The 16,718-nt window shown below is 42.1% G+C and overlaps 1 protein-coding gene across 5 annotated transcripts in view; it reads right to left on the reverse strand.

The window, feature by feature from the left end:
* Positions 1-1,127: 1,127 nt before the first annotated feature.
* Positions 1,128-16,718, reverse strand: part of CNDP1 (carnosine dipeptidase 1) — a 47,120-nt gene continuing 31,529 nt past the window's right edge. For all 5 annotated transcript variants that reach the window (XM_024212212.1, XM_029913978.1, XM_029913979.1 and 2 more), the window contains 9 exons: positions 14,827-14,989; positions 12,978-13,066; positions 11,419-11,619; positions 9,373-9,457; positions 8,499-8,659; positions 6,567-6,731; positions 6,188-6,329; positions 4,231-4,378; positions 1,128-2,578 (listed from right to left, as the gene is read on the reverse strand). In XM_024212212.1, the coding sequence (XP_024067980.1) occupies positions 2,473-2,578; positions 4,231-4,378; positions 6,188-6,329; positions 6,567-6,731; positions 8,499-8,659; positions 9,373-9,457; positions 11,419-11,619; positions 12,978-13,066; positions 14,827-14,989 (1,260 nt within the window). In that variant the 3' untranslated portion in view covers positions 1,128-2,472. The remainder of the gene's footprint in view (positions 2,579-4,230; positions 4,379-6,187; positions 6,330-6,566; positions 6,732-8,498; positions 8,660-9,372; positions 9,458-11,418; positions 11,620-12,977; positions 13,067-14,826; positions 14,990-16,718) is intronic.

A 16,718-nucleotide genomic window follows, 5' to 3' on the forward strand; every position in this document is an offset into this window, starting at 1 on the left:
GGGGCCCCATTGGTTGTTTAGCAGGCTTCCTGCTTCTGATGTACTTAAAAAACATTTTGTTATTACATTTAGAGTTTTTGGCTAGCTGTTCTTCAAACTCCTTTTTGGCTTTTCTTATTAAATTTTTACACTTAATTTGGCAGTGTTTATGCTCCTTTCTGTTTACCTCACTAGGATTTGACTTCCACTTTATAAAGGATAAAGTAATTGAAGGTATGTCTAAAAGCTCCTTAAAGGCACAGGCAAGTTTTTAATGACCTAACATTATGAGACTAATGTATGATAAATTTATTGTTACCATTATTACATCAATATTGAAGTCTCTTCCCCACAAAACCTTCTTACTGTTAGTTTTGTTTTGGGGAAGCTATCACAATCACAAAACTAACCACAACATTTCTTCAAAGATTGTGCCCACCGCAACCTTCATGCAGAGGGGTCTTTGGTTAGCTGGAAGAAAAGGGGTGCTGGCCCCTTTGAGGGCTCCCTTGCAACAGGTTTTGATCTGGGGGAAAGTTTACACAGATAGACAGGAAGGGCAGGGAGCAGTAGGGGGCCAAGTCTGGAGATGATCACTGCACTGCCCTTCTTGCTGGTCATAAGAGTGGAGGATATTTATATAGCCCATGCATCCCCGGAGAGGCCTTCTTTTACCAGTATTGAGCTGGGAGATACACTGCTCACAGGCTTTAAAAAAAAAAAAAAAAGAACTTAAACCTCTATGTGTAGCAGTGCTATATCATGCCCCAACAACACTATTTATTAGATCTTATCAGGTATTTTCCATCTGAATATTTTTGGAGGTGGTAACACTTCTGCATTGCAGGTGGAGAACTTGCACAAAGTGTTCCCAGAAGCAGAGAGAAGTCTCTTGCATAACTACAAATGAGATTGATGGTTAGAAATTAGTTCAGCTTTTTAAAAAGTCCGCTGTAGCATTTATCCTGCTGTCCTCTTGCAGCAGCTGATTCCACAGAGAATTACAAAGAATTTCCATTTATTGGCTCCAAACTTTCCCTTTCCTTGTTCTCATTATTATGCAGGGTAAAAAAAGAAGAGGTCAGTTTCCATTATTTATTAAATATTTAATCTTTTTGACAATAGGGATAATGTCACCAAGAATAACATCGTTGCACAAAATAAAGTTCTTTTCTCTCACTATTTCAGTTGTTTCAAACTGGATTGATCATTCTGTTTCTGTGTAAACTATGTGGCCAAAATCATTCCCATTTTGATTTGACACAGATACAGATTTGTACTAGACACACAATCTTGTCTGTCTTCCTCATGTAAGTTGTTCCAGAGGTTTAACCAAAAAAAAAAAAAAAAAATCAACAACAACAAAAGTAACTCTCTCATATGTGTGTGTTGAAACTACATTTACATCACTTGTCTTAATTTTTAATTTGTTCTTAACCTAAAATTGATGCTTTAAAAGTGATGATAATTTAGAGCCAGTTGATTTGGGAGTAAAACACCTATTAGGTGATACACTATCAGTCTGAAAAGATATTCATGAATGACTTTATGTTTGGTGTATAAAAAAAAAAGTCACATTAAGGAGGAGAATAATACACAGCAATCTTTAATGCCAAACAGCAAAATGGAAAGAGAATAGGATTAAACAGAGAAAGAGGCAGGATCCAAACCTGCAAATCTTTTTTTGCCTGAGAGGCTCCATTGACTTCAGAGGTACTGTTCATGAGAATGAGAGATTGCAGGACTGGGCTATTCTTTACAATGAGTTTGACAAACTGATCCTGATGGCATATTCATCTTATTTCCAGTTTTTTGCGTAGGAAAAGTGACCAGGCAAGAGGTTAATATGGTGAAATATTTTTCAGCAAATCATCTGATAGCAATTCATACATATCCAAAAGGAAAGAAGTGGTACTGCGAAGGAGCTTATGTCAGGAATTGGAATGTGAACAAAGCAATACGATCTTTGCCAAACTGCAAATATGCAGCAGTAATATGGGGTAGGGGGGCATGCGAGGTCACATGCTCCCCCACCCCCAGATTTGCTGCTTGGCTTGTACTGAGCATGCTCGCATGGACTGAGCATGCTCAGTAACACTGCTGAAGCCAGCTGCCCTCACTCTACCCCCCAACTATCGGCTGACCTGGCTCATGTCTGGAAATAAGTAAACTTTAATAACAAACTGTGTTTCCTGCTCCCACACCCCCCTAGGCTAAAGTTACAAACTGAAACATTCCATTCAATGAGCATGAGGCACCTCTGATCCAATTGTATTGCGCAAGGAATTGCTTGATTTGGTTAAACGTTGTCTATATGCTAGTTAGTGCGGGTTGTAAGCAGTAAGAGGCATTTAATTTTTCAACAGTTTCAGACATGCGGTGCACGTCTAACTATTTTATTGTTTGTACATGTTTCTCCAGAGTAATAAAGAAGGAGGTTAGAATATTTAAGACAATAGGCAGGTGTCTAGCTTATTGTCTTGCCAGGATCCATCAGTTTGTAGTCGTTGTGTTGGACTTTTCCTGTAACTTTCCAGGCAGTTTTGCAATCTCCAAGAAAAGGGTTGCAAACAGTTTTGTTCCTTGAATGTAATTGTGCCTATGCAAAAAAAGAAAGAAAGACCAATGTTGCTAAACAGATTATGCAAAACAAGGGCCTGACCCTGTGAGGTGCTCGACACCAGCAACTCCTATGGGTTTCAATTAGACTTGAGGGTATTCAACACTTTGCAAGATCGGGCCCTACATTTAGTGGGGAGGGAGAGAAAAGGGAAGAATTAAGTGATTGGGTTTCAAGGTGCCAGATTAAGAACCCTTAAATTGTAAATCTCCAAATTATCCACAGGACAAACACAACACGGGAAATGGCCATGCTAGCTTCTCCATCCCATCCTACCAAAATGCCTTATCCTAGCTCAGGGGTGGGGAGGGAGGGAAAACCATCTCTAGGGATGAGACAGGAACTGCAGTGTTCTGTGCCAATTTAATCCATATTTCTTTGCTAAGTGTCTCATAAATTTGTTATTAGTGCCAGCTATGATGGCAAGTCTTTCTCTGTGAATTAACAGCATATCAACACAGACAAGCTAAAGGGTCAGGCAGAAGACATTACATTTTCTCTTCCATCCTAAAAGGACAGCGTTGTCAGGCCTTCCTTTATTAACCTGGTAAGTGGAAAGGATGGAACAACTGCATGAATTAAGGATGCCGTTTAACATCTGGTTTTCCTGACATGCAGCAACGTGTGTATTCCAGAAAGATGATCAGAGGATTCAGATTTTTGTGTTGTGTCCCCTCAGTACTTCTGTCCATAACCTTAATGTGTGGGTCTACTCTGAAAAAGCAACTGTTGAATGTGATAGTGGGATTTCATGTTTACTGTCTGTCTCTCAATGATTTCCAGATCAAATGTGGTCAGTTTACAAGAAAAAGGTATTTTCTTCTAGCTGCCAGCCCTGCAAATATAAACCTGAGTTCTAAGAATCAAGCTGAGTTCTTCCATATCACAATCTGTTATAATGGGCCTGCAGCCTTCCTCAGTCACACTATTTGCTTCAAATTATGCCCTCAGTGAAAACCTAACTGTCTGAAAGTGTAACTCATTGGAACTTGGTAGACAATTCCAGTATTGGCGACCCCATGCATTCCAAAGTCATGCATCAGGCTCCAAACAATCAGAAAATAAACTTAAAATTCATGTGATTTTTAAAAAAAAATAAATGTTGGGTTATTTTTATTTGCCTTCAGTTGTCAGAGACTTTAGGACACACTTCCTTCACATTCTTAAGTTTTTCTCCACAATCACAAGGGCCGGAAACATAGGTTGTTTTTTTTTTTAAATGACAGCTGAGATTATCATGCAATCCCTTGATTCCAGCAGCTGGCTGGGACTTCAAGAAAAAAACACCAATTATTATGAGACTTGCAATAAACTCATGCAAGTTGGCAACAATGCACTTCTGTCAATAGGGAAGAAGGAATAGACTCCATCTTATTCCTTTTTAGCCTTGTTTGGCGCTGCAGGAGCAACACAAATAAAAAAGCAGCAAAACCTTATTTTTTGTCATTAGGATAAGCATATACAACTCTGAATACCCCAAAATAGATTCTATCTATTGGATAAAAAGAATGAGACAGGATTGTCAATTAGAATCAGGTGGGCACAGCCTAGTATGCTGGGATTGCTGTGGGTGAGTATTAGTACTTCAGTTCCTCCTCTCGTCTCTTAGGGTGCCTTTTTTTTATTTTAACCTGCTTATTTTCTCTTTTTGGGAATGCTCCGCATCATCAGCTGCTCCAACTGGAAGCATCATCACACTCTTCCTTGTTATATTCTGGAACATTTGGGCAATAGGAATTGTTGCGCCATCCCGGATCATTTCTGGATCTTGTCCAAAAACTGAAACACATGGAAAGAATGAAATTCTGCAGAAGTAAAATGAAGACACACTGGTCTCTTCACTGGAGCTAGTGAGCTTTGGCATTCTGCCCAGCACAAACTTTTCTTGGTAGTATTTCTTTTGGAGGAGACTGTATAGCCAGCTGATGTAATAATGCCATTATACATACATATCCTCGAAAACTATACTAGTCTTTTGATACTATCCTGATTTTGCATCTCAGTACACAGAAAAGTGAGACAGTATCTTCCGGCTGCCTCTTACCTTGCAATATAGGCCCCAATTCAAGAAGGTGCTTAAGCATATACCTAACTTTAAGACCAAGTAGTCCTATTGAAATCAATGACTCAACTCATATGATTAATATTAAGCACATGGTTAAATACCTTGCTAAATCAGAGCCTCAAAAATCAGCTGTTTGCACTGGGTTTTAGGTTTTCTCCTCTTTTTAAAGTGGTGTAAGTGAGTCTTCTGCTTTTGAAAAGTAATGTAACCCTCTAATGGGCTTCTATTTTTTCTATTGTAGAAGCCACCAGAATCTAACATTGCAGCAGTGTATATATGTAGCTAGGCCTTGTGTGTTTATATATCAGGGGTCGGCAACCTCTGGCACACGGCTTGCCAGGGTAAGCACCCTGGCGGGCCGAGCCAGTTTGTTTACCTGCTGCGTCGGCAGGTTCAGCCGATCGCGGCTCCCACTGGCCGCGGTTCGCCGTCCCAGGCCAATGGGGGCTGCGGGAAGCGGCGCGGGCGAGGGATGTGCTGGCTGCGGCTTCCCACCACCCCCATTGGCCTGGGATGGCGAACTGTGGCCAGTGGGAGCCGCGATCGGCCGAACCGGCCGACGCGGCAGGTAAACAAACTGGCCCGGCCCGCCAGGGTGCTTACCCTGGCGAGCCACGTGCCAGAGGTTGCCAACCCCTGTTATATACAGTTAGTAAACACAATTATTTGGAGTCCTGCTGTGTCACATATATTTAATGTTGTGTAGAAAGCAAAGATACATGAAGTGAGAAAGAGACAGCATTGCTCACTCCTTCCTAGGGGAAGAGGAAATACCCTCTCTATTGCCCCAAGCCCCCTTTGAATAACCTAAGCAAAAGTGTTGCAGAGTGGCAGAAGCAATCAGGTTCTTAATATTTTTACCATGTTGCTTGGGAATGGAGAGAAGAAAAGAGGACAGGCAGGGGAGGAGGGCAATTCCTAGGGGTTCCAGGAGAAGCTTACAGTGTCCCAGGGAAAGAGAAACTTTAACTCAGATCTAGCAGTGAAAGACCTGCTTACATTACCTTTCCTGAGGTAGGGAGACAACCATATTTCATATTTCTGAGGGGTAACATTAAAAAGACCTTTTATCAACAAGAGGGAGCATTTACAAGGGTAATGCCTATCTGCATAGCTGTCCCCCCCCCCATTTACCTGCTGTGCAGCATTTATTTATTTGAGTACGTATTACACTCCACTGAAATCATATTCTATCAGGTACATCATGATATGTCAATGGGCAGCACTGAGGTGAGTTTTCCTCAGTGTGCCTGATACATAAGGCAGCAATAAGCGGTTACCTGCATCTAAATGCACTGATGGGAGACTAGAACCATAAAACCAAACTGCAAGCATGTCACCAAACAGGCACAGTTCATTCACTGAATAAGTACCGCGCCCCGCCTTCCCAAATTATCTGGATCTAAATAATGTTCCAAACAAGAAATTCATTAATTTTAGGAAAGTTCCTTTTCCTTTGTGCAAGTCACTGTTAGTGTGACATTGTTTGGTGGATGTTAAAAATAATAAAAGAAAGAACAAACCTGTTTTGATTGCCTTTCTTGCTGCTGTATAAAGAGGATCATTTATGTTAGCAACCCATGGCATTGCACTTGTTGGCACAGACACCTTCAGTTTGTTTGGGCTGTTTCTCTTAGAGAATACATCCTCTAAATATTTTATCACCTAAAAGGAAAGCATCTTTTCATTAACAGTGTTTATACATTACATCCTTCAACAATAATATATCCAGAAATTGTGCACTCACAGACACACACTTTCACTCCCAAGCCCATACACAGCCACATAGTGGAAAGATGCCATTCATTATTCTGTAAATTTTAAGTGTTGACAGGATCTCTGAAATTAACAGGAATTTAACATGCTGAGAACTGACCAAAAGTTGAAGTTTGCCAGTATTACCTGATGTTCTCCAATTGAAATGTCCATGTGAGGGACTTGCCGGATTGAAAATTTTCCTATTACTTTTGCGGGTATAACTGTTTTTATTCCTGGTTCGTGAAAAGCTCCTTCAATCCCATGAATAGAGAGAGAGGGGTAACGCCACAGGTGCATAAGTATTTCCTCCTTTATAATGTAACAAACAAAACAAAAGTGACAATGACACAGCCATTCAAAATTCACACAATCTACTGAAAAGCTAACTATCTTGCATGTAAAATTTGTGCTTGATTACTTCTGCAATTTAGAGCTGATTGATTTGTGATTGAAACCCCTAGCCGGTAAAGATCTTTTTAAGTAAACACTGCTACTTCTTTTAGTCAACATTTACCTACAGCATGAGAATATATGGAAGAGGAAAGTTATTCATATACAACTCTGGTGACAGTAAGAGCAGACAGGTGAAAAAATGGCCTGGCAAGAGTGTCTTGGAGGTAAAAGTGTATAATAAAAATAATGAACTAAAAAGAAAAATACCATTAGGAGTTCATTTTTGTTTTTCAAATTCTAACAACCAACTGGCTTATGTAGTGATTATTTAGTTATTTTCAGTTGTCATTACTTCTAATTTTATAAAAGGATCATGAATTGTGATAATCTCTCCATAAACTGTATGTTATTTGTTTATAAATGTTTCAATGATAACTTGAGCGTGCTTCTCGTTTGCAAAGTAGTAGTTGTATCCTGGGCTAATAAATTCTAATGCCAATGGCAAAGGCGTGTATTAGCCTGGAATATGATCATTACCAAGTTAACAGGGATCATTATTATGTAGTCTCCAATCAGCTACTAAAACCACTCACCTTAGAACTGCTGGCCTACTCAGTTAACAGGGTTTTACACCATCTTGCTCTACCCTATTTATGCACTGGTTCAAATGATACTAAGCAGAATGGACAAGCTCTGATGGTGAAGAAGGGAAGAAAAGCTTTTAATAATGGGCAACTCATATCTAAATAATGGAAAGGATAACTGGACAGTGATCAGCGAACAATCCCATCCATTCTCTGGAGCGGATGCAAAAGACAATTTGTATGGCTTTAACTATACTGATATAGTTAAAGTGGTAAAAAACTCCCTAGTGTGGACAGTTATATCAATATAAGAGTGCTTAAAACGGTATAGTTTTATTCCGGTTCAGGAAGTGGAATAAGCTATATCAGTATAAGGCACTTATATACCGGAATAACTGCATACATGCTAGGGTTTTACACCAACATAAATATAGAGGTAATTTTAAAAAAATCACATCCCTAACTGACATAGGAATACTGGTACAACTTGGGTAGACCAGTTCTTAGCTGCTGGGTTTTATTGGTATTGTTAATTTTGGGATTGTCATTTTAAAATTCTGTCAAAAGCTTCAGACATAAAATCTAAAATAAATAAATAAAACCAGCCCCAAATTATACCAACTTTTCTGCTGCCATCCACTTTCCAAGTCTGAATTCAATTTACTCTCTAGTCTATGGTCTTACATAAGTGGTTTTTTGTATACAGTGTTGTTGTAGCTGTGTTGGTCCCAGGATATTGGAGACACAAGGTGGGATACGAATAAAAGTATGTCATCCACCTTGGCTCTCTAATAAGTATTTTTTGTTTGTTTTGGGGGGTTGTTGGGTTTTGGAGGGTTTTTTTGTATTACTATTTGTTATTGACTATCTGCATTTTCGATTATTTTCCCCCAGATGTTTGCATTTGACCAGGCCAAATCTTTTTTTTTTTTTTTTTTTTTTTTTTTTTTATCCATGTTTTTTTTTTTTTTGTTTTTTTTGGTTTTTTTCCTGTGTTCACTGTTGCTTGAAAAACCTTGAAGTTCGGAGTAATCGGTGAAAGTAATTAATGGGTCATTTAAATTCTTTCTGCAGACCATTAATAAAGATGTTACTGTACCTTAGTGTCATATAGGAATTTTTTCACACCACTATTATTTTTATATTCCTCTATATCAAATTCAATTGCTTCATACAACTTCTTCTCCTCTTCCGTTAGGGAAGCAACATCATCATAGACTCCAGGGATCAAAATACGACCTGATGTATCCACAAGGCTATCTACAGAACAGATACCAACAGGCACAATCTTCCCTTTAATTTAGGGCAGTGGTTCTCAACCATTTCCATACTGGGACCCCTCTTTTTCATACCAAGACTCAGTCGCATCTAGTCAAGTCACTCATTCCCATTTAACAATATGAAAAGGGAGATAACTGTATAATGGTTAGGAGGTCTCTGGCCTGGGGTATTTTCTAATTTACTAAGAAACACACTGAGTTGCTCTTTGCTGTTCAGTCTTTCATGGAGCTAGTGGCTGACATGGAAACATCATTCAGTTTATATAAGAATTAGCATAAAATATATTCAATTTCAGAAACCTTCACTAATAGAACATGTCAACAAGACTTGTCTGGAGCAGGTCTAATAAACATGGTGCTGAAAATAGTGTTAGCAACTAGTGGGCCATCTACTCTAGGGCTCCTAACACTGATAGCCCGGGTGGAAATAGTGGGAAGTATATGTATTTTAGACAGGCACTGAGGGGCCACATTTAACTCCAGAATAGGCCTGGAGTCAGCAAGGCACTTTAACATTTAACCTGAGCTGTTCTACTGAAGTCAATGGGCCAACTTCACACACAAAATCCCCCACACATGATCATCCAAATGTCAGGATGCTTACACAAGCCAAACTGAACCACTGAATTTCTGAGGTTCACCCTAACCCATTACTAACTAGTTATCGTCTAGTAATACGATATGCAGTATTACCAAGCAGAGCTATTAGGTCAGTCATTGGTTCATGAATGATGCCTCCAAAACTTCCTGAATGAAGATCTCTCTCCCCACACCGTACCTGTGTGAAATAAAGGTAACATGTTGACATGCACAGAACATTGTTTTAATGCTTTCAAATCACTGGCTTTCCATAGGGACTCAGAAATGGTCTCAGGTCTGCTTCTGGCAAGTGAAAGATGGCCTAGTGGCTTTGCGGCAGAGTATGAGACAGACAGGTTGAGCTCCAAGTATCATTCTGTGCAGCCATCTAGTAGCAGATATGGATCATTTTTGCTATTTTGATGGAGTCATTCTGTTTCAGCATGGCTTGAAAGAGTTGTATTCAGGATCTTGAGAGATTCGCTTTTAGTCAAAATATTCATCTACTAATTTTATTCTTTTTCCAGTACTGGGGTTGATGCAGATTTTGATTTGGTTCTCTAGGGATTAGATTGAAGAATGGGGCCAAGCAGGACCGGCTCTAGGCACCAGCAAAGCAAGCACGTGCTTGGGGCGGCCCATTTCCAGGGGCGGCATTCCGGCCATCCTTTTTTTTTCCGGAAAAATCCACCAATGGACAGATCGGGCAGTGCTAGGACCTGGCAGCAGCCAGGTTGGCTCTGCACAATGTGCTTTGCCTGCAGAGTGGCTCCCAGCCCAGCAGAGCCAGGGGGAGTGGGTGTGAGGCAAAGTCCCCAGCTCCTGCTCGCAGGGGGTCGGAGAGGAGCCGCTTTGACAGACGCGGCCAATTGCTGACACCCGATCCCCCGGGCCAGCGGGCCAGGGAGAACAGACCAGCCAGGCTGCTTAAAGCGCAGTGGGGGGGGGAAGCAGCTCAGAGCAAGGCGCACCCTGGGGGGAACCAGCCCAAACCCAAACGGAACCGAAGGTAACGGGGGGCAAAGGTGTCCTGGGGCAGGGGCGGCTGGCGGGGCTGCAGCTGGGTGGAGAGGGGGAAAGTCCTGCTTAGGGGGGGCAGCCACTGAATTATTAAAAGACTACACAAGTATAAAACCAGAAAAATTCAGTTCATATAAATTCTTTTAATTTATGAGAAACTGGGCACACTGGAAGACACTAACGTTTTTCATTATAGTGTATAGTTGAACCCAAATTGTTTGTAATTGTCATTTTGTTAAAATTAAATGAGAACACTAGTAGGAAATTGTTTTATTTCACTAACTACAAATTCTCTTTTTCTTTTTTTGTTTAATTTTACAGTCAAAACAAAACAAAAACAAAAGCATTGCAAAGTGCAAAAGCCAAAAAAAAATGGGGGAGTGGCCAAAAATTTTTTTGCTTGGGGCGACAAAAAACCTAGAGCCGGCCCTGGGGCCAAGGCAGTATCTCCCCTCTTACTTACTGACGCAAAAACTTCCAGCCAGGGAATTTATTTCCCTGTCCTCCCTATATTTCCCAGTGGCTCATGCAAGTTGCTAAATCACTTACAGTGTACTACTTACTCTGGTCAGTGGCTTCAGAACCTTAGTGTGGCTTCTCAACCAACAGTCCCCACTAAGTTGTGCACTCTGCTGGCAGACATCATGCATTGAGCAGTGCCTGCCACACAGGGGTGGGGCAGCAGTGGGGCTGGGGTTGTACTTGGGCAGCTAGCCAGTGCCACTGCCTGTGCCACAAAGGCAACAACTTCTATTTTTAGTGTGCCAACTTGATCAAAGCTTGTGCGTGTATGTCTACCCGAGCTGGAAACTGCACCTCCAGCTGCAGCGTAGATGTACCTTTGGGGGTGGAGGGGAGGTTGGAGGAGGGAGAGGGGAGAGAAGGAGAGAATGAAAGTGAATGTGAAATTGTGAATGAGGAGAAGGTGAGGGAGAGTCGGAGAGGGATTGGGAGAAGAGAGAGAGTGAATGGAGCTGATGAAATTAGGGCGGGGAGGTGTGGAAGTGGGAGAGAATGTGGATCTGTACTCGCAGTCAGTCAGTCTGTCCCTCTGCTCACAAACACGTATTTACAGAGCACATTGTCATCCTCTGCCCCAGGACCCAACCCCAAATAAATCAATGCCATTTTCTCTTGTACCTCCACAGAGAAGCAGATGTTTCCCCGAGACCCATACGTGAGGGCTGGTTTCCTGTTGCTAAGCCAAAGGTTATCCGAAATCACAAAAAAGTCAACATCGGAGAAAAAACGCTGATTTTCTTTCTTAATTATTTCCTCTAGTCCAAGAGATCCTGCTTCTTCCATACCTTCAATAATGAACTTGAGGTTTACTGGTATGTCCTAAGTAAAAAAATCAACAAAGCGTAGGTAAGAAACTGGCATTTTTAATAATTAAGAGGGCTAATAAACTGGGCTATGGGGGGGGGCAGCCCAAGTGGGCTGTCTAATTAAATTGTCATCTCTTTGGGGCAGGGAGCCCCTTTTTGTGCCATGTTTGCCTAGCAAAATGGGATCCTGGTCACAACTAGGGTTCTTGGTAATACAAGTAATAAATAATTAACAACAACACATCCCTATAGAAAGGGCAGTCCTGGAACATACAGCCTCAGGGACAACATTTCCTTTCCCTTATAAACTTTCTCTCTCTCTCTTCCTTATTTTCCTTTTTTTTTTCTTGCTCCCTAACATACAGGCTGCATCTTCACTGAAGTTTTCCTCTATATCTCCCACTGTTGCAGCTCTGCCAATGCTAGCCATGGAAGGGCTGTCTGTGTAGGCCCTTTGCTGGCATTTTTATCATTGTGTTCTCTAAACCTGCAGGATTAAGTGATATGGTGGTAAAAATGCGGATGGGCAGTCTACAGCGGTACTTCCAGTGCCCTTAGCACCAGTGAAGTTGCACAGCTACTGCAGCATAGGGAGAATTTGAGAAAATCTTCAATGCAGGCAAGGTCATACGACAACTTTCATCAAGGGCCAGTGGGAGTTAGAAATGCTCATATGTCCCAAACAAGAAAGAAAAACTAAGCTCAGCATTCCACTGTGGTTCATTTTCAGACTATGAAGATGGTCTTTTAAGTTAAACAGAAAGCATCACATTGCATTTCTCCAGGTTTCAGATTTAACACCAGTACAAAACCCTGGACTTTACAACAGCGGACTTGGACAGTAAATAACTTAAGATATAATTTATATATTTGCAGATTAGCTGTTTTCTTTGCTGAATCTCATATGCTGTTGAAAGAATATACTGTTCTGAATGAGCATTTTCCAGGTGCTTTTGTTTCCTGATTCTGGCCGTGGATACACACATACCGATGATAACTTGCAGCCAAGAGCAGAACAGAAAGGTGCAAAACTAAGCATGATCAATACTTACTTTAAAGTCAGTTCTTTTACAATTTTAAAAAGCTTTCAAGCAAATGATCTTCCTGGGTATCAAATCAGTTTAATGCTTGCCTTTTTCCTCAGTACCTTCTATAAGGCAGGACAAGGAGATAGCACCCTCTGCATTACATTGAGCCTGGTCAATACATAAAATACCCAAGCACAAAATGATCTTGGGGCGGGCTTGGAAACAGCATTAAAAATATACTAATGTTTGCAAATATATGAAACCAATTTGTGGGGATGAGGTTACTTCTGAAATTCACTCCTGCAGTGCCACTGTAATACAAACGTTTCTCTTTGCTACCTACTAATTTTAGTGCTCTGAATGATTCCGCTGCATTTATCCAGGCCAAGACAGGTCCTTTGTTATCTGTTGCTCCACGCCCATAAAGATTTCCTTAAAAAAAAATAAAAATAAAAAGCTTATATCAAACTTTGGAGCCTTTGATGCTGCTTCAGATATAAATGGGTGAAATCCTGGCTCTACTGAAGTCAATGGCAAAACTCCCATTGAAGTTAATGGAACCAGGAGTTCACAGAATAGTTTTAAGTAAAGGTGTTAGATGTTTTCCAGTAGGGTTAGTGCACTAGACCTCTGAGTCTCCAAGTTCAAATGTTGATTTGTGGCACAAGTCTGCTTGCTGGTTTTATTCTAGTTCTTAACAGAAGTATGTCCAGACCACAACATTTCAATACAGTTTGGCACAACATGCAGTTGCTATGCAGATGAAGCCCATAAAAAGAACTGTAGGGATGGTATCATTCAGCAGTGATGTGTGTAGGAATTGCACACTACCTAGAAGTCCTATAAATGCATCCAGGGATACAGGCCATGGTATTACTACAAAACTTTTCAGACTGATAAATTTGTATATGTTTATAAAGGTCCAGATTCTGCTATCATTCACATTGGTGTAAATCCAGAGTAACTGCCACTGAAGTCAATGGAGCTACACTGGTAAGTTTGACAGGAATCGGTCCCAAAGAGTGGGAAGGAGTGGTCTAGTGGTTAGAGCACAGGAGTGGGAGTTGGGATTTCTGAGTTCTCTACTTTACTCTTCTACTGACTCACTGTGACCTTGGCTCCATAGTTTTCTCTTCTACATTGCCTTAGATCCATCTGATTTCTCGTGGGAGCATGAAATTAAGGGAGGGAATATGACTGAGTTCCATGCATCACTCTTGGCATGGGTGGTGGGTATAATAGGCCAGGAGGGGCTAAGCCTCCCGTAAACCAAGCTCTGGCCCCACACGCGCTCTGCCAAGCCTGTGGGAGCTCAGCTCTGGCTAGAGGCAGCAGGCTAGAGGGACCAGCTGGTGGCCCAGAGCTGGGGCCGGAGGCCCAGGGCGGTTCGGCTGGGGCTCCTCCAGCTGGGGAGGGGATGGGGGGAGGCTCGGGGCTCCAGCGGATGGGGGTGGGGTGGAGGCAGGGCTTCGGACAGAAGGGGTGGGGCCGCATGGCTAGCCTTCCCAAATGGGGGGCTCACAGCCGCCCTTGACTTTTGGCCCCTGTGGGAGGTCCTTTGGCAGAGCTCTGTGGAGCTGTGGTATCACAGAACTGGGTAGACAGCAGAATGGGAGGAGGCGCTGTTCATTCTGCATCATCCTCTTCTGACCCAGAGGATTTCAGAGCAAAAACATGCCCTGTTCTGTTTTGTTGACTAAGGCAGAAAATGTTTTCAGCCCACCAGTTTCTAAGCAAACCAACCAACCAACCAAAAAACCAAATAAACCCCATCACGTGCAGCCCGCAGCCAACAAATCAGCAGAGCCAAAACAAAAACAAAACCAGCCAGCCAATCAAAGCAGAGCAAAAACAAAACACCCCCCAAAACTGAAAACCCACAAGCAGCACAGCAATACAGTGCCCACTGGAAGTTTGCAACCAGGGCGACTGCCCTGCTTGCCTGCTCCTACAACCAACCCTGATTAACTCCTGCTGGCTCTTTCCCAGCTGATTCTGTGCAGTCACAAGCAGGACTCAACTAATGACAGCACGGCTCCTGAAGGCCCGTTTCCCCTGAATTTATCCCAGAGATTTCCACACAAGTAGCACCTTCTTACACCAGGCCTGAGTTTAGAGGGAACCTCCTCCCACTCCCTAAGTTAGTGTCATGCATACAAATACTTGTGCCAGAATAATGACCATGTACAGACCATCAATTTCAGTCAGTGTGTAGGGGTCAGTTTTCCATCCATCTTCTTTTTTGGCAGGTTGTACATCCACATGTCCATAGAAACATACAGTGGGTTTTTGTGGATCTTTACCAAGTTCTGCTAGAATTAGAGGAGGCAACAGAAGGCTCTGGCCATCAGACAGCTGTGGAGGAACATTAACACAGTAACAAAGAAAAGCCAAAACTTTGTGGAACAGGCTAGTAGCTACACGGGGAATTGGAATTGTCAGTATTCAAATGACCCTTTACTGGTGCAGTGGACTCTTATCAGAGCAGGTTATCAAAACTGATTTCCACCCTATCTCTAAAGCTTATACAGAAACTAAGATTCTCTCTCCAGCCATTGAGCTTCTGTGGTGAAACTGAAGAGCCCATCTAATGTTTAACTGTAATACAATGATAGCACACACTCTTTGCTAGGCCCTTCCATTCCCTCCCAAACTCAGCCTGCAATGGAGACGATAGAAAACTGTCCATATGTAGAGTGACCAGATGTCCCAATTTTATAGGGACAGTCCCAATATTTGGGGCTTTTTTTAATATGGGCTCCTATTACCCCCCACCCCCTGTCCTGATTTTTCACACTTGCTATCTGGTCACCCTATCCACATGTGACATGAGAATGAATCAAGGGCTGAACAGAAGCCACTTTTGAGTTTGGTTTTGCAACAGATTGAAGTTCCAGGCTCTTGGAATCTATTAAAAAATGAAATATAAAGCCGTGTTGGTAGGCAGCACTGGCAGCTGTTGCACACCGTTCTGAAGACAGGCTAAGGTCTCAAGCTAATACGGCAGTTTACTACCACACAAGACAGATTTCTGCACAGGTTAGAGAAAACTGGATGGCTCACAAAAGAAGCAGCTCTCTGTTTCAAAGGAGGAGGAGAAGAATTTGCAGGCTGCATTGCATTAACAGGTGCTTTTGATTCTGCATGAAAGGAAGGTAGCTGCTGCATTACACTGGTAGGAGAGGGAATTTGTAAGAAGTCTAGTGCTTTCTCCTTCCTACAGAATGAAAGAAAACTGATGCCCTGTCCCTTTAAATGTTTGAGCACTCTCCCCCTCCCCAGTGCAAAGCCTCACTTTCGGGTTGGTTTCAGTTTTGCTGCAAGAATAATAAAGGTTTCCACGGCAGCTATATGTGCTTAAATGAGCTTCTCTGTGTCTGTATTTCATTCTCCGCTGGGTCCAGATACAACATTTGGCAATGAAGGATTTCTATCCCTGCATGTCCAGTGCTCCTATTGCCTGAATGAAAAGAAGAAAAAGGAAGGAAATAATACTGTAAACAAGGGGGAAGTTCACCCAGAGGCACAAGGTGACAGACTGCTGCTTTTGCTACTGGGAGAGTATGAACCACTCAGCTAGAGAGGGGGAATTGGCAATTAAAAACTGAACAAAGAATAGTCTGCTGCTCAGAGCTACTGAAAACAAAGCAGTGAGGGGGAAGTAAGCAACCATGTTGACAGACCATGTGCAAGCAAGTGGCCTGAGCAGCAGCTTAGCCTGGCCAGAGGGTCTACAGACAGTACAGGGAGCCCAAATACAGCCAAAGGGAGAATTCTACAGTCTGCAGTGTTGGCATGCAGCCAAAAGAGGCAGATTGAGTGTAGACGCACAGTAACAAAAAAAGAATTTCCTTGTGGCAGAGAAGATGTCCAGGAGGTTTGAAGTCCAACAGAAGAACAGAGGAATGACAATTTGTGTGGGCAATGTTGGTGAATTTGACAACAACTGCAAATCATGGGTGGTGTATCTCAAACATTTTGAGTAATTTGTAACTTGCAACTCTATTCCAGTCAGATAACGAGTTAGACCCTTGTTGACAGTGATGGGTCTGAAGGCATACAGACTGCTGCATGACCTATTGTC

This window comes from Terrapene carolina, unplaced genomic scaffold (assembly GCF_002925995.2).
Source record: "Terrapene carolina triunguis isolate 2854851 unplaced genomic scaffold, T_m_triunguis-2.0 Scaffold58, whole genome shotgun sequence".
In the NCBI taxonomy this organism is placed as follows: Eukaryota; Metazoa; Chordata; order Testudines; family Emydidae; genus Terrapene; species Terrapene triunguis.